Below are 18,695 nucleotides of genomic sequence, written 5' to 3' on the forward strand. Positions count from 1 at the left end.
TCTGTGTGACCCTCCATGGATATGCCTCCCCAGACAATCATTAACCCACCACCAAACTGCTCATGCTGAATGATGTTACAGGCAGCATAATGTTCTCCATGGCTTCTCCAGACCCTTTCACTTCTGTCACATGCTCAGGGTGAACCTGCTCTCATCTGTAAAAAGCACAGGGCACCAGTGGTGCATCTGCCAATTCTGGTATTCTATGGTGAATGCCAATCGAGCTGCATGCTGCTGGGCAGTGAGCTCAGGGCCCATTAGAGGACATGGGGCCCTTGGGTCACCCTCATGAAGTCTTTCTGGTTGTTTGGTCAGAGACATTCACACCAGTGGCCTGCTGGAGGTCATTTTGTAGGGCTCTGGCAGTGCTCATCCTGTTCCTCCTTGCCCAAAGGAGCAGATACTGGTCCTGCTGATGGGTTATGGACCTTCTATGGCCCTCTCCAGCTCTCCTAGAGTAACTGCTTGTCTCCTAGAATCTCCTCCATGCCCTTGAGACTGTGCAGGGAGACACAGCAAACCTTCTGGCAATGACACGTATTGATGTGCCATCCTGGAGAAGTTGGACTACCTGTGCAACCTCTGTAGGGTCCAGGTATCGCCTCATGCTACCAGTAGTGACACTGACTGTAGCCAAATGCAAAACTAGTGAAGAAACAGTCAGAAAAGATGAGGAGGGAAAAATGTCAGTGGCCTCCACCTGTTAAACCATTCCTGTTTTGGGGGTCATCTCATTGTTGCCCCTCTAGTGCATCTGTTGTTAATTTCATTAACACCACAGCAGCTGAAACTGATTAACAACCCCCTCTGCTACTTAACTGACCAGATTAATATCCCTCAAGTTTCTTTGACTTTATGCTATACTCTGATTAAAAAGTGTTCCTTTAATTCTTTTGAGCAGTATATTTTGGTCTCATCCGTCCACAAAAAATTCTTCCAATAGCCTTCTGGTTTGTCCACATGATCTTTAGCAAACTGCAGACGAGCAGCAATGTTTTTTTTGGAGAGCAGTGGCTTTCTCCTGGCAACCATGCCATGCACACCATTGTTGTTCAGTGTTCTCCTGATGGTGGACACATGAACATGAACATTAGCCAATGTGAGAGAGGCCTTCAGTGGCTTAGAAGTCACCCTGGGGTCCTTTGTGACCTCGCCGTCTATTACACGCCTTGCTCTTGGAGTGATCTTTGTTGGTCGACCACTCCTGGGGAGGGTAACAATGGTCTTGAATTTCCTCCATTTGTACACAATCTGTCTGACTGTGAATTGGTGGAGTCCAAACTCTTTAGAGATGGTTTTGTAACCTTTTCCAGCCTGATGAGCATCAACAACTCTTTTTCTGAGGTCCTCAGAAATCTCCTTTGTTTGTGCTATGATACACTCACACAAACATGTGTTGTGAAGCAGACTTTGATAGATCCTGTTCTTTAAATAACACAGGGTGCCCACTCACACCTGATTGTCATCCCATTGATTGAAAACACCTGACTCGAATTTCACCTTCAAACTAACTGCTAATCCTAGAGGTTCACATACTTTTGCCACTCACAAATATGTAATATTTTCCTCAATAAATAAATGACCAAGTATAATATGTGTGTCATTTGTTTAACTGGTTTCTCTTTTATCTACTTTTAGGACTTGAGTGAAAATCTGATGATGATTTAGGTCATTATGCAGAAGTACAGAAAGTTGTAAAGGGTTCACAAGCTTTCAAGCACAACTGTACACTCTCAAATTACAGGATCTGAGTGAGCGAGAGTATTCAGTCTGGCAATCTGGTGCAGCCTTAGTTTGTAAAGATGGACACAACTAAAGACATGAGTATAAAATGATGGTTGTCAATTTCAAACTGTTTCCTTAATGTGATCCTTGAGGAAAAAACATCAAGTTTGAGAAATGTTAACAACAATCTACATTGTGAATAAATACGTTTAGCCAAAACGTTGCTTGGAGGCTCACTTGAGCACATAAATGCATAGCTTTGCTAGCTTAGCCTGGTGTAGCTAAAGTTAAGATTATAAAACGATTTTCTAATAGCCAAATATAACCAAAACAATTGTTTAGCCTTGCCTATGAAATGTAATCCCCCAAGATCTGGTTTGGAGCATACAGCGGTTTGTAAAATCCCAAGCAGAACTTCATGTGCGAGGCATCTTATCCATTACTTCACTCCACAGTAGTGCCACTTGCAATATGGTGGCGGCATTAACGTACAATTCTGCTGGTCATGAGGCGTCTAGTTATCCTAGGTCTGTGGTGGCAGCATCATGCTATGTGGGTGCTTTTCAGTAGCAGGGAGAGGGAGAATGGCTGGCTGACTTCATTCATTCACTTCTGACCAAATTCAGAGATGGCTTTGAAGAAAATGTGCTCCAGAGTGCACACAACCTTTGGCTGCAGTTTACCTTTCAGCACAGTGACCTGAAAGACAACACTTAAGGCCTTGTTCACACGGGCGTTAAGTTTTTGGATAAACGAACTTGCTCGGAACGTCCTAGACGTTTATGTTGCATTTTGTGGTGGCGATCGATAGACAGAGACAAACGAACGCCGGTGTAGAAGTCAAATGCCAGCCTGCAGCCCAAATGGTAGTTTGTGTGTTAACCTGTGGAGGCAGTGTCGGGAACTGGATATGAAAGCCCTTGTCGTTTTATTTGAGGTGCCTCCTTTCAATATGGACCATTTTGCTATGTTAGATATTAATCTTCTTGTTTTAAAAATACTCGCAATACGGCGACGTAGGGAGAGAAAAAATCGCTGCCGCTACTGGGTTCATCACTGCACAACGTCGGGTTAAAGGAAGTTTTTTTGTGCTTTATGAAGAAATGCGAAAATTTCCGCAAGTTTTTTAATTACTGTCGGATGTCGGTTTCCACTTTTGATTGTCTGCTGCAGCTGGTGCAATGCCACATTGCACGCTGATCAACCAATATGTGACTTGGTGTTAGCCCCGAAGAGAGACTACTTGTCACTTTGAGGTAAAGAAACAGTAGTCGAATGTGCGCTTACACCAGTGTTATGCACTGAAATTAAACTGCTCCTCCGAAGCGTAAAATAAACGTGCAGAAAACGAACTAGAAGCGGTTTCCTTGCGTTCGTTGGGTTTTGAATGCCAAGAAAAAGCTGCGACGTTTTTTTGATGCCGTATAAACGCACAGCCGGACAAACGCACGTCACCAAAGCCCGTGTGAACACTCTCATTGACTCCTATGTGTAGAAAACACTCGGCGCTTGATCCGCGCTCACCGGACGCTTGAACGCAAAAAAAACGCTCGATTTTAACGCCTGTGTGAACAAGGCCTAACTGGCTTCTGCACATGTCACCGAATGGCCTTGAGTGGCCAAGCTGAAGCACAGACTTAAACCCTGTGTCTGTGGAGAGACCAGAAGACACTTCTCATCTAGTCTGACAGATCTTGACAGGATCGGTCAGGAAGAATCCAATAAACTGCCAAAATGCAGGTGTGCAAATCTTGTAGAGACTCAGACTTCAAGCCATAATTGCTGCCAAAAGGGTTTTTAATTTTGTGAACAGTTTTCTTTGTCATGATGGGTTAATTAGTGTAGACTAATGTGCAAAAGTGGTTACATAAATCTACAGCCTAGTAAGGTGGGCAGAAAGTGAATATTTTCTGAATCCACTGTACTAGACTAATGTGGTGAAGCTGGGGAAACCTAGGGTGAACATTTTTAACTTTGCCATCCTGCTCTTGGTCACAATCTCTTGGCAGTAAGCAAAAGACGGAGATAGTGTGTGGAGCTCAGCATTGCCAGAACATCTCGCAGTAACGCTGCTCACTCCTCCTCCTGATCGCAAGAAGCCTGCTGTGCTGCTAAAAAGAACCAGAACTCTAAAGTAGAGGTGAAGGAGAATACTAATTAAAAAGAAGAAACAATACAGCTTTACACAGAAAATAAAATCAATTCTTTATCACAACCAACACCACAATGTTTTCAATTAATAAAAAAAGCATTCAACTTTTGTTTACATTGCTCCACTACACCAGTCATCGTCCTCCAGGTACTTTTAAATTAATTGCTGTATTCGGTGCTTCACACAAGGGAATTCTTTCTCTGCCGCTGTTAAGTCAAGGAGTTCTTATCAGGTGGAATAAAGTGACAAATTTAGTGGCAGGCGAGTGGAGCAAGCTGGATCTTCCCACATTATGACCAGGTACATCTCCAACACTCTGGCAGCAACTAGAAAAATGGGGCAGGTGCCAAACCTGAACAAAAGGTGACCCCAAAACTTGTACAAAATGTCAAGTATACGTTTTGGGCACACACACACACACACACACACACACACACACATAAACTAAGTCCTGCATGAAGTAGCTTCATTTTCGCCTCCTCCCTATCTTTAGTATCTTACAGTGCTAGGGACTTTTGGGGAACATCGGGTGCATTTGTCTGGCAGTCCTTTTGGCGCAGGGAGAAGTATAGCTATTGGACAACTTGAATTTCTCCAGAGGTCCCCAGCCCCACACGATGCAAGTTTTCTACCTGTGGTCCAGGCCTGGCTGGGACATTGCATACTTAGGTGAGATGCTTCTGTTTATGATATATTTCTAAACCTTTCTGAGAAGTTTTCATTTTGTCATTATGGGCTATTGAGTGTAGATTGATGGGCAAAAATTGCGAATTCATTTGGAATGAAATCTACAACACCTAGTGTGCAGAAAATGAAGGGGTGTGAGTACTTTCTGAATATCTTTGGACACACACCTCATTTGTCAGCAGTAATCCAATGGACCACAAGCTAAATATTTAAGGTAATTTTAAATCTAATATTTAATAAATGTAGTTTCAATTTACAATGGCTGTAGAAAGTATTTACGGGGTACTGCTGCCACGGTTTGCATTGTTTATAACCAAAATTATGTCTAATTGGGGTATTTTTCTGATTTAACTTTAATGTACTTCTCTAATGCATTGGATTATAGTTCAAGTAGCGTCTCCCCAACGATGTCACGACTTTCAGGCTGTCAAGTGGTAGCAACTGGCAGTATTGTCCCAACAGCTTGAAAATGGACACAATATCAGCACCCGTAATCAAGCATAAATACAAGATGGTGGCACAAAACTCCCGAATAATAATTATTAAAAACTCTCAATGAAAGTACTGATTGATGCCTTACACTCCAGAGCCCCCAAATCCATAGCTGCTTGTGGGTGTGATTGCAGTGCAAAAAAGAGGCAGACGAGCGGTACTTCTCCAAGCTGTTTTGTCGTGTCTTTTAGTACTCTATGTACAGTACGTTTTGTCAGGTTTGCTCAAGTACAATTTTTGACATGAGATGGCAAGGAACTGACAAACTTGGCAACACTGAATACCAGTAAGAGCAACTTTATTCAAAAGAGCGATGCTCGCTTTCCAAAACACACACACACATGAAATTGAGAGAGATGTAGTGAACAGAACTGTTTAATTTAAAAAAAAAAAAATGTATTCCCATGAACTTAAAAGGTGGGGAAGGAAAATTTTTATTTAATAAGGTGAATTTTTATGGGATAATAGACCCGTATGTGTACACAAAACATTTACTGACTTTTTCTGTTCACAATTCATGTTTAATGGTGTATGAACTCCTAAACGCAGAGGTTCTCATTTTATAGCCTCATTTCCCACAATATGTTGAAGTTGCATTACAAAAGTAGTTTTTACGTCCGATTTGTTGTGGTGATTGGTCATAAATGATTCTTTACATGGCGCTTTTCTCTTTTCAAAGACAACCTCCTCACTGCCGTGTGTTGGTCTCATGTGGTTTTGGATGCTGTGTATCTCTGGGAGATGAAACACAAAGTGCCTGATGCTGTGTGAGACCACCTGCTCTTACTGCCCCTCTTGATTACACCCACCGGCTCCAGGGGGTTTTGACGCTTGTTTGTGTGAAGGCTATTCAGGGGCTGCTGTTGCATGGGGATTCAAACTGTAAAAAGATGTGCAACACTGAACTGAAAGTTTCAAACAACTCAAGAGTGTGCAAGGGCCGTGTACTGCCTGTAGAAAGGAGCGAGTGTGTCGCCTGTCTTGGGGCGCTGAGGTAAGCTCCTCATTTCCACCTTTTTTTTTTCTTTTGATGGTTTGCAGTCTCCACCTGCTTGACCCCTGGCTGTTTTACCAACCGTCTGGGGTCGAGGAGGATGTTTTCCACACCCACTGGATATCCGTTGGGATCTTAAAATGGAGAACTGCATCACCAAATCATAGTTTTATAGGATTAGTAAAGAGAAGGCGGCTACAGGACACAAGCAGCGAAAGACATTTTGCCCAAGTATTGGGAACAGATTTATATTTATTTCTTCTGTCACCTTCACTGGCTTGTGAGGAACAGAGAAGAAAAACGTGCAGTTTTTGAATCCTGTTTTCATGTGATGTTCATTCTCTGTGGTCTGACTTACTACTGTAAGTAGTACTGTAAGAAAGGAGAATTGGAAAGGTTAAAACAAAAAACCAAACCTGGCCCAGTCCACTGTGACAGTGGGCTCAACTGGGAATTGAAGTGGCTTGAGAAGGGGTCCTGGGTGTCTGAGCCTCTTCTATGCTCTTATCTCCCCAGAGGGTAGTTTTGAGAAAGTCATCTTGGAGCTCATGAGCACACACATGGATATTCTCCTACATTCTTGGTTAGGTTGTAGATTTTCTTTGTCCAGTACAAAATGTTCTTATTGAAGACGTCCAAGCAGCTCATCTGCTCGTGTGAGGCCATTAGAAACTTTGTCAGCTTTTATATTTCTCGTCAGGCCATCGCTGGTGAATTGTCAGTGAAAACAAGACACTACCTTACAGGATGAGCAGTTGCTTATGGTGGCTATGAAAAGAATTGTAGCCCCCCAGCCCTGCACAGCAGTTTGTTGAATTTTGCCGACTCTGGATGAGAATCTTTCTCTTCTTTGCAGGCCCTTATTTTGGGGAGTTTGTGCAGCCCCCGAGGCACCGTTTTGTCATGAGGAGTCGGCCCACTCGGATGCCCGTTTCACCCTACAGTGTGCCCAGGGGGGCTCCGTTTTACAGATACTGACGTGTGGTGGGTGACCACCAGAGACGTTCAAGAAGCTAATGGTTTTTTTGGTAGAGCACTTACTATTAAGGAATTCTTGAAAAATGTTCTCCTTTTACAAAAGCAGTTAATTTATGCAAAAATATGCATGTCATTGTTTAAAGTGTGTGTTTTAAAAATGATTGTTCTAAATCAAGTATTTGTCTGATTTTAATTGTTTAAATTTGCACTTGTTTTGCTTAAGTTTTTGGTTTAAGATCTTTGCAATTTTGTTTTTGCTTGTTTTAGATTTGTTATGTAGTTAATGTGCATGTTAGTAGTCAGTAAAAGGGGGGAAAAAAATGAAAACATTTTGAATTTATGATGAAGCTAAAATAAAGAAATTGTTCAATGTATTTTGTGGATTTTTGATTGTGTTGCATGTATGTATATTTCTACAAACTTATTTTCAGAAAAGTCTAACCACTTGCTTACCTGAAGCCCTCCACATTTTACGAGACTGAAGCTCCCCTCTTGGGGTCAATGCTGTCCTTGTTGGGGTTTATTCCCAGTAAAGCTTGACAAATGGGGGACAGGCCCAAGGAAGATGAGGATCACCCAGCGTGCATTTTGAGAGGTTTTCTGTTTCTGCTTATAGATGTCACTTGACAATACAAAATGATTAAATGTGTAGCTATAGCTGGAGTCATCGGTCTCAATTCAAAAGGGTTTCTAGCCAAAGTTCACTAACAGAAGATTAAATCTGCTGTTCTCTGAAATACAAAAGCTATGCAGATGCCATTCAAGCATATAGAAAGAAGCAGCTGGAACTGAAGAATGGAAAACAAAGAAAAAGCTAACTGATGTTTTACTTTCCCTACCAGCCATTTTTACAGTCTCTGAATCCTCCAGATACACGCTGGTCTGCTATTCCTCACTCCTGTTATGTCATTTTAGGACTTTTAAGTTCAGCGGACTACCCAATCAGGTTACGTATTCATTTAATTCAAGATGCGGATGTAATGACTGGCTGTTTTTATTTCAAAACTAAAGGGATGATAGTCAGAAACTTAAACAGTTTGTTTGGGGAAAATGAAAACGGTCAGCCATCTGAACATGCAGTCATCAGTTCACTTACTACACAAACTTTCCATTTTAAAGCTACTTTAAAGGAAACTGATAAATTGTAACATACCTCTTCTAAAATATTTTAAATATAAATAAATCTTAGTTTTTCAGTATATTGTGAATCAAGATAAGTGCTGTTGATGTGGCCTTGGGCCTTAAGCTGTGGTCACTTTGGTTTGTTCTTTGTAGTCCTTCCTGTAACATTTGAGACCCCAACAAGCCCAAACTGTGGGTTCACTTATGTCATTTTTCCTACTCCAAGCTACCATCTTTGCTTGGGGGTCTGGACCTGATCTGGCCGTCTTCTTGACTTGAGTGGTGCTGTGTAATATGGCCGTTCAGATCAAGTGGAGACAACAAAATACAAACTGCTTTTCCTTGTAAATGTCAGTGGCGCCATGTGTGGAAAGAAGCAAAAGATGTTCATGTTTGATTGATATCCTAAATCTACAGACCACTCCAACTAGCACAAGCTTTTGTTCTATTTATTCATTGTTTTATTTGATGCCTTTCTTCATCAGCAAAAATAAATAGTGCAGCTTAGTACAGGGAAAGCTCATCTTGATTACAAGGTTCATTTATTTAGTAGTGATGCCAAAACTCCGCCACCTGTTAGGGAGGCCACAGCCCATGGGGATGGTATTTGGTGCAAAACAGGAACCTGACTTGACTGGGGCAACAAAACGGAACGAACGGCAGAGGGGGCTATTCTGCTATAATCCTTACTTGCCCCACTACTTGTTCAGATTGCTAAATTATAAGGGTACGTGCCAGTCTGCATTGGCAGCAGAGGGCACAAATTTCATACTGTTAGTGTCACTCTTAGGTTTCATTTAAGAAATTCTGCTAAATTTGAGTGCTTCAGTCATAATTCAAGGTATTACCGTTAAACTCGCACCACAATGTGAAAAGTGCAAAAGGTAATCCCTATGTTCAAGGAATATTCAAATCTTAATATAAATAAAAAAAAAACAACCACCCTAAACTATGGCTGGAGTTCTGCCATGCCGTAAAGGGTCTTGCAGCAGAAGGGTTGAAATCCTTTAACCTCCTGCCAGGACTGAGCCCTTCTGATCAGATATTACAGTGCCCAAGAAACTCTAAATCCATCATCACCAGTCTTTAAAAGACACAGAAGTAAAGCGAGCGTAATGGAAAGAAATGCTGTGCAAATAAAAGCAGTAAAGTTCCAAACCCCTTCTTGTATTTCTGATATGAAAGCAGCGCAGGGGGAGAAATTTCAGCTTCATTGATAAGTGGAAGGCCACACACACAATAAGATTTACAGTTGAGTATCCCAATGCTCCCCTACCCCAAAAGTAATAAGCCTGCTTCTGCACAGCTTTAACGATCAGGATCTGCAACCACCAGGACTTGGTGAAAACAAAACAAGGAACTCGTGGCAAGCTGCGCTAAGAATCGCGTTAGTGACGCACAAGAGCATTAAGAGATGAGCAGGCGATGGACTCTGTGCAGTTCGGGTTGTTTCAACACCAGTCGATGTACTTCTTCCTGTCCACGAGCACAGGGGATCAACACTTTACCAATGAAGACGGTGTCTGCCTTCTGCTCCTCTTTAGCCTAAAACGAGAAACACGACAGAAGTGATGTTGGGCTGAGAAATGAGAAAAGACATTGGACAGCAAAATCACTGGACTCCTTCAAAACTGAAATAATGGCACTGGAAATAAGGAAAACTGGGCAGCAGCTCAAAAATTGGAGGTGACCCACCACTAAGAAAACACTGGGAAGAGCAGCTCTCCAAGGGGACTGACTTAACACTTTTATGACACGAGATAATTCACAATGGCACCAGTTTCAGCATTGACACCACGGTGCATTACCAGAATTTTATTTTTGATCTGTCAAATTTTAAGCAAGTGACATTTCTTTAGTAATAACTCCTCCTGCATGGTGCTTGGGATTGCAGAATGGAAGGGGAAATAAGGAAGCTAGCAGAATATGGTAAGGGCTTTAATTAATATAATTTACATTTCTTAGAGGAAGTTGTCACACCACTGTAAAAGCAACCCACTTGTTTGTCACTCCGCCTACGCTGGCCACCATTCCCTACCTGGCATACCGTCACCCGCAGTCACTGAAAAGAACAAAACCCATCTGCCTGGCTGGCTGCAGCACTTGGCTTCAGATGGGAACTTTCACTTGGTCATTCCAAAAATATGAAATGCCCCCCACCCATCTATTTACTGGAGCGAGACCCTTTGTCGACTCAGTTTCAGCCCAAAGATGATTTCTTCAGACTCCTTGAGAATATTTTGGCATGACGCTGGAAGTAGACAAGGACGACCCAAACTGCGATTCTGCCAGTTGATTAGAGACATTTACGGGATTATAGCGATGGCCATTTGTGCACATACATACACACACACACAGAGTATCTCACAAAAGCAAGTACACCCCTCATATTTTATTATATCTTTTCATGGGACAACACTGAAGATATGACACTTGGATCCAATATAATGTAGTCCGTGTATAGCTTGTATAACAGTGTCAATTTGCTGTCCCCTCCAAATAACTCAACACACAGCCATTAACGTCTAAACTGCTGGCAACAAAAGTGAGTACACCCCTAAGTGAAAAATGTCCAAGTTGTGCCCAATTAGCCATTTTCCCTCCCTGGTGTCATGTGACTAAGTGTTACAAGGTCTCAGGTGTGTTAAATTTGGTGTTATCGCTCTCACACTGGTCACTGAAAGTGGCAATAAACTCTCTGAGGATCTGAAAAAAAGAATTGTCGCTCTACATAAAGATGGCCAAGGCTATAAGAAGATTACCAGCACCCTGAAACTGAGCTGCACGGTGGCCAAGACCATACAGCGACAGGTTTAACAGGACAGGTTCCACTCAGAACAGGCCTCGCCATTGTTGACCAAAGAAGTTGAGTGCACGTGCTCAGCGTCATATCCAGAGGCTGTCTTTTGAAAATCGACGTACGAGTGCTGCCAGCATTGCTGCAGAGGTTGAAGGGGTGGGGGGTTCAGCCGGTCAGTGCTCAGACCAAATTGGTCTGCATGGCTGTCATCCGAGAAGGAAGCCTCTTCTAAAGATGATGCACAAGAAAATCCCCAAACAGTTAGCTGAAGACGAGCAGACAAAGGACATGGATTACTAGACTGCTCTCGTGTACACTCGCCAGTCCCACGCATCTCACCTGGCAGCTCCTGCACTCCCAGATCCAGGTACTCCCTTGTGTTGGGTGATGCCCGTCTTTCCCACAACAGTCTCTAACAGCACCCATTTTTTTTTCCTGGTAATTTAAACCTAGGACGTTGAAGCTGTGATGCAGTAATGCTATTTTTGAATAACACTTATTAGTAACTTAATTGTGCTTCATGGCATACTCTTCATGTGGCTGCAGATCGCACAGTTCATATGTGCAGTTTACAAATGACAATCACTTCAATCAATAAGAAAAGAAAAGTTTAACAGTGCCAGAGCTGTTCTAGAAGTACAAAAGTACCTTCCAGCATAAAAATATCAGGGGTTAATGCAAACGTTCACCCAGCCCACCATCAAAGAAAATGGAAACCAAATATCTCACCTCGAACAAGCAGCTGAACATCAGGACTGCCCTGCTAAGTTGTGGCAGTTGGCACTCGGCCTGCCTGCTGCATGTGTTGAGAACACTCGCATATTAGCACCAAGTGAACACAGACAAGTGTACCAAACTTCAGTTACCTTAACAAAGAAGGGAGACGGGAATGTGGCAAAGTCCGAAGGCACACGGGCACCTGGGTGCAGCGACACAACATGCTGGGAAACCTCATCCTGGAAGAGCAGAAGAAGACGGGGGTCAAAAAAAAAAAATTAACAGACGACAGACTTGTGTGCTCCAAGTTATCAACAACACTTCACATGTACTTTTAGGAATCTCAATCGGTGCAAATCGCAGAAGCACATTTGGACTGCAGCGGTAAAGCCATCTTCATGTAAAGTAAATAAATAAAATACCTAAATGATGGAAAATTAAAAAAGTGAGGAATGACAGCTGCTGTCTTCTGTGTCCAGACAAGTAGCAATCAGAAGTCAAGTCATTTCAATCAAATTACATCATTAGTGTGGAACATTTTAAACAAAGCAAATACCGGAGACTATCAAACTGCCTTCAGTACTAATTTAGTATTGGTAAGGGCCACAGGCTAGCTTTGTAAAGCATTATTTATGTTTTAAACTAAATACATTCATTTCATAAGGGTATTTAGATTAGAAACCTTCTAAACAGCTTTTAAAGGATTAATAAAAAGCAAGTTACACCAACAGTTAAGCACTGAATCTGCGGCCACTTTCTGTGTGTAATAACATCTGACATCAAGTTTAGGAAAAAGTGGTATGCTAAAGTTTACATTTCCATGAGCTGATAACGCATTTGAAGACATTTACATGAACGGCACATAGCCAAGTGGATGGCACGTGATGCCAAACACATTAACGGGTTTTTATATAAGCGACAGAGGTACATTTTGCACTTCAGACTTTTGTTTTTGTGAGATTATTCCATCTTGCATAGAATTTGATGCTGGATGACCTGCTACAGACTGACCAAAACCCCTGGTGCCAACACCCATAAATGTTTATTCAACATACTGGCATCTCTGAAAGGTTTGCCGCTGCTCCGTTTATCTTATTTGAATAACAAACAAAACATCAGTGGTAAACTGGTATAACGGTGTGGCTAATCACTTCACTGCCAACAGTACCCTCTATAGTCTCTGTTGTGTTTAAATGGTGTGATTTGTAATTTAATAAACACTTCAATGCAAAGAGTAGCTTATAAAAAATTAATGCATAAATAAAATCTGTAAGTTATAATTGCTTGTAAAAAATGAATCATAGCAAAAATTAATTTTGATATTTTAACCCTTTGAGGGCTGAATATTTTTTCAGCTGTCCTCATGCAGGCGTCAGATCTAATGGCGGATCTGACGAGACAGCGAAGTAAATGCGTAAAACAAAATACTCTGTAGACAGCAGTTTGCGTATTATGGCGGAATCGGACTTAGAATATGGAGATCAAAAGTGAAAAGTGATGTACCAGCATCAGCTGATCTGTCCCCAGCTGACTGTAGTGCTGAACGCTTTGGTGTAGCGGCCGGCAGCTCTCGCCAACTATGGAAAAACCTAGTAGGTCACAGCTTTCAAGATTTCGGCAAATTGAGAAAATGATGTCACCCCTATAATTAACAATCTCTAGATTTCATTTTTCCTTAACTTCACGCACACAATACTGTTTTTTTTTTTTATAAAAAAATCAACAACACCTGCTATTTAAATCAGGCAGTCGCAACATTTAAATCACGTGATCGTTATCCAATGTTCCTATTGGTAGCCAGTCTTTTCCCATTGGTCAGTAGAGTTGCTAGGTTTTTGTCTGGCAGTATGTAAACTACTGTGTACATGCTCACGTCTTCCATTGTGCTATGACTGGAATGAAGACATATTTGGCCGTCAATACTAACTACAAAGAAGTAGAGGACAGCGACAAAGAATCTGGATTATTGAGCTTTAGAAGTATCCACAAATTGCTTGTATTTGACAATTTCACAGCTACCTTTTAAGCCATGCTGGTAAACGACCTGTCAAGTTTCCGTCTGTCTCTTGAAACCAAAATCATGCCAAGCTGCAGATGTTACTTTTGGCTTCATTCCTTTAATCACTCTCACCTAAGGACACTAACAGGGCAGCAGCACCTTTTATTTTCTTTCTTCAGATGCAACTGTGCCAACACACAAACTAATGAAGGACACAAAGTGTTCAATCTGCGCTCAGAAGAACACTCAGAGCTTTGGCAGAATGTATCCGGGCAGCATCAGCGATGCCTACGGGCTATGTAGTGGCACAGTAGTCATGTATTCTTAGTACTCATTTTTGAAATTAGACTTTTAACATTTTAATCCATACTGCTTGATTACATTCTACTAATGCAGGGTTCTTTGATAACAATGTTCCTATTTCAGGATTAAGGGAGAGAAGCAGATACGTAAATCATATTTTAGGCATCAGCCTTACATGTAATAAGTTCTCAGTACATCTGACTCTTCTCTGACGTGGATTGTATGATAAAAATGTATAATATAAACTAAGTATAAAATGATTATTTGTACTGTACTTGGTGTTTATGGCCGTTGTAGTTACTTTATCACCCATTGTGCCTTGAGGTGGTGCTGAAGGTGAATGTCCTTTCCCACAGTGCCATATCCCACCATGATAAAGGTCTTTTTTTTTTCAGTTAACACACTCCATGGAACACAGAAGCTTTCTGTATACATTTTAAATGCCACCAAGCATGCAGATGTACCCTTTTTTTCTTTTTACTTTTAGGGAACAATGAAAATGTATAAAAAAACCTAAAATGAACACACGCCTGACAGAGTTCTTCCCAGTTTTTGGCTATTTGGCCACCTCGTTCATTTACCTTTCATAAAAACACAGCCCTTCAGAAAGCATTCTGGACTCCCCAGAGTTTCTCCCCTCAGATTCTGAGTAGCGCTGAGCACCCGAGGTCCCGTTACTCTGGCTGGCAGTGTTCATGCAGCCTCAGGGCTAAGTGCAGTGCTATCGGTCTTGGGCCCTTCTTTAAAATGAGCTGCTCTGACAGCTATTTATTTTTTTCCTTTTACTGCTCAAATGCCATTTATGTATTTGATTTTCATTGTCTGCTAATATTAAAGATTTAAATACATTTTGCACATTCAGTAACTTTTTTTTAAAATCATTTTACTGAATTTATTAAAAGCAAGTAACATTCCATACAAGCAAGTCAAGTTTTACAGAAATAAGTTCAAGTCAAATCAACGCCCGCAGTTGCTTCATCTTGTATTTGTGTATATAAAAGTAATGTCATATAACCATCCACAGCAATGTGGACTTAAGTGGATACTAGCAATAAATGTGAGCTACACAACAACTTGTTTGACCAATCACAAGAGATTTCACAAGGATTTCTTGTGCGCAAAGCTTGGAGACCCATAGTGTGCGCTCTCTCTGCTTTCCCATTGATTGTGTCCGTTTACAGCCATAGAGCACCCAACATTTGCCATTACAAGCGTAACTCTCCATCAGCTTTAGAACTATAAAATTAGGATATCAGGCCTGCTGGTTCCTCCATTCAAAAAGAAGAGTCAATCAAAACCATTGCGGGGAGCCACAGAGCAGCTAGCATTTCAAAGGCTGCACGCACTTTCTAACGGGGGAGAAGGCTCTGCATTTCAAAAATTTGAATTGACTGTTACTAGAAGTGACATAAAGACGAGATGAAGGGATCACAGATTGTTATTGTTGTAACCCCTCTCAGTTTCTCATCCTGTGAACCTGGGGACTTCACGTCAGAATTAAATCATTAACTCAGTTTAGCAATAGTGAAACGACCATCGCTCACAACTGGACGGCCAGGCTTGTGACTTCTACTCTGCTGCCCTATTTTAGGCCTCGTCTTCTGCTAGTTACACAGTGCTAATAGACGTTTCTGAATTGGAAAACTCATTCCAATATATTCGAAATTCACATACGGGTTTGTAAATCCCACTTTGAATCTTGAATTTCAAGAAACATTATGCAGTTTTTGGTTTCCTTATTTGTAAATTTTATAATAGAGCTTTCAGCTTCCCAGCAGAGTGAGGAACAAATCTAGCACCCCTGCTAGGTGCATTTGTTCTGTTTTTAATAAATGAGCTGTACACGTTTGTGTCAAAATACTTTTGTATAACATAACTAGATGAGACTGTCAATTACAGCTAACACTTCTTCTATAAAAAGCATCCCTCATTAGACAAATAAGATTTTTCATGAATATTTCATTAGAATAAATTAATATGAACGTGACAAGAAATTAAAAAAGAAAACCCTTCAACACTTCATTAATTTTAAATGAGCTTTTTTTCACATTCTGTGAGGTGAATTCATAAGTCACCTCACCGCGTTTGAGAGTGTTAGGTACTGATCTGACAGCATGTTAAATAGAAAGTACAGAAAGATATATCTTGTCCTGACATACGGTAACCAAATAACACACTGATGCTTTATCACCGGATGTACAGGATGGTTGGCGTCTTTAGAATACAATCAGTTGTGCAAATAGTTATGATGTATACCACCACACTGGCCTATCATCAGGGCTATCTGACTACCATGAGGATGATGAGAACTGTTTCATAAAATACAAACCAACTTAACCTGTTGCTGTATCTGGCTAGTCAGGCACAGAGCCTGGTTCAACATTGTGAAGTCTGTGTATTATGCATTACGGTACCTACAGTACGTGTACACCGAAGTCATTCTTTACAATGGGGACATAATGTAGTTAGTCAGTCTGCACAGACTTCAACAATATGGGCTGTTTTCACTGCTGTTGTTTTGGCCAAGTTTCAAAATCTAAAATTGCGAAGAGGCCCAGGTCAAGCTTTTACCTTGATCACACAAACTACTGCACTCACAGGATGCCAGGCATACCAGAAAGCCAGACTGGCAAAACAAATTGAACACTGGAAAAATGTGAAAACTTTTTTTTAGAAGACTAGGGGGCTTTACCCCCTGCTCACTTCGCTCGACAACCCCCCGTGTTTGGTTTTCCAGATACACGCTCGTAAGATTTTTTTTTTTTTTTTGAATTGTTGCTATTTCATTAGTTTCACTTTTATTTCAGAACTTCTGTAAAAACAACATTTGGAATCTTTTGTGTCCCAATATGCTGAATCTTTTAAATGAGGTTTGTGAGACTTGTGTTTAATGACTTTGTACCATAATTTAAGATAGGTTTCTCTGTCTGGAATTTCAGCACAGACAAAACGATCCACATCATCAGCAGTTAATAATTTTTTTTCAAAGTAACCAATAAATGCATGTGAGTTAAACCCCATTTTTGAAATTCTCTGACTTAAACTAATTTCCTTTTTTTTGCGTTAATGCGATCTGTACTATCTTTTTTTTTGATATTGTAGTGACTGACGTAATAAAGTGTCACAAAAGTTCTGCTTTAACAATTGCCGACTGCATAACCCCAAACACAACTTTCTAGCACCCTCTCCAACCTTTCCTCCCACGGGTCTCACCTCCCCCTTACCGCATCAATCAGCACCCAGCTATCAGTCTTCCGTGCTGTACTCTGCCCTCCCTCGATCGGACCTAACAGTCACTTAAAACAAAAAAGGCTTCAGCTTGGCTGGGATGCTACAATACTTTCGAATTTTACTGCTTTCATATTCTGTACCTTTCTCTGCATGTGTATTGCGCTGCTCTTTCTTCTTTGCTGAGAGCACAAGATCTGTGTATACCACGTGACTCTACATGACTGAATGTTTTGCTGGCTGTCCGGGCTCTTATTTGATAAGAAGGGCGTGTCTCACAAGAATCTTAAATTCCACATCACCCCGCGAGACTGCCCTGGGACAATCTCTTGGCACCAAGTCTCATGTTTACGGTCCCCACGAGTTGCTCCGTGGCCAGTCTTTTAAATGTCTTTCGAGAACTTCCGAGAAGACCACGTATCGTGGCCTTGCTTTTAGAGAGAGAGAGAGAGAGATATCTGAAGAATGAGATGGGAGTCTGTTCACATGTCATCTACCTGAGCGGCCATAGCTTTAAAAATGATTGAGCATTAGAAAGCGTTTACACATTGTCATGTTGTTACCTTCAGTTTTTCCAGGGTTTCACTCATTGACTTTAGACGTGCGGTCTGCTCCAGGAGTTGTGCTGTAGGGCTCCCTGTGATTTAAAAAAATAAACAAACAACACATAAAAACCTGAGACGGAATGCACAAACAATCTTTACACATTCACAATTAGTCTTTTCCATAATTATGAATGGCTACCTTGGTATCTTCATTGGTAATATTTCTACCAAGCCCCTTGCTTCCTCCAAAACAATAAAACAATTCTGCTTTCAACCTGCCTGCCTCTTTCTTGCTCTTTTACTTCGCTCACTATTCTCATGCTGTCGTGGTCTTACTAAATGACTCATAATCTTCCCGATACATTTCAAAACAGCAAGCCACAAAAAAACGTTAAATCATTATGAGCCAAACGTGCTCGCACCATACTTTGTTACATTAATATTAATATGGTGCCTCTGCTAAGCATGAAGCACTTAAAACAATGTTGTGTGTTTGGGGGCCTTTTGGCAGCGATCAGCTGGTATCCTGCACTATGATCCTATCATGACATGTCTTGCTGCTGCATTGAGAGCTATGAGGAATGGAGAGAGGACATTTTGTGGGGGCGCAGGACAAATGAGTGACTAGAATTAGGGATAGTCCTTTCATAGTTGAAGATTTACACTTTTAGCGGTCAGCACAAACGGAAAACAAGATGTCGGTGCCGATGCTTCCCTTTTATAGCATGCAGCTGCTTGGGATTTCCTCCCAGAGTACCTCTAGGATTTTTATTTATTTTTTTGCTGTGGCCATTAACATAAGTATATATTTAAAATAAAGTATGTTCAAACATTCTTGCAACGCCCAGAATCATTAGCCTAAGTTATTTATATTTTGGCTAATTTGACAGCCTTAATGCAGACACCAGGAGAGCCACAGTGCAGGAGGACTGATGCAGATGTTCTAACTGGAA

At 41.2% G+C, this 18,695-nt stretch overlaps 2 protein-coding genes across 7 annotated transcripts in view; one reads left to right on the top strand and one right to left on the bottom strand.

Annotated features, from left to right (window-relative positions):
* The window catches only part of fam113 (family with sequence similarity 113), a 105,886-nt gene extending 98,858 nt beyond the window's left edge, over positions 1 to 7,028 (top strand). The window contains exon 14 of the mRNA XM_039752917.1: positions 6,907 to 7,028. Within this exon, the coding sequence (XP_039608851.1) occupies positions 6,907 to 7,028 (122 nt within the window). The remainder of the gene's footprint in view (positions 1 to 6,906) is intronic.
* Positions 6,071 to 18,695, bottom strand: part of dctn1b (dynactin 1b) — a 156,787-nt gene continuing 144,162 nt past the window's right edge. For all 6 annotated transcript variants that reach the window (XM_039751872.1, XM_039751873.1, XM_039751871.1 and 3 more), the window contains 3 exons: positions 17,761 to 17,834; positions 11,817 to 11,906; positions 6,071 to 9,695 (listed from right to left, as the gene is read on the bottom strand). In XM_039751872.1, coding sequence (XP_039607806.1) covers positions 9,558 to 9,695; positions 11,817 to 11,906; positions 17,761 to 17,834 — 302 coding nt within the window. In that variant the 3' untranslated portion in view covers positions 6,071 to 9,557. The remainder of the gene's footprint in view (positions 9,696 to 11,816; positions 11,907 to 17,760; positions 17,835 to 18,695) is intronic.

The sequence above is a fragment of the Polypterus senegalus genome, chromosome 4 (assembly GCF_016835505.1).
Source record: "Polypterus senegalus isolate Bchr_013 chromosome 4, ASM1683550v1, whole genome shotgun sequence".
In the NCBI taxonomy this organism is placed as follows: domain Eukaryota; kingdom Metazoa; phylum Chordata; class Cladistia; order Polypteriformes; family Polypteridae; genus Polypterus; species Polypterus senegalus.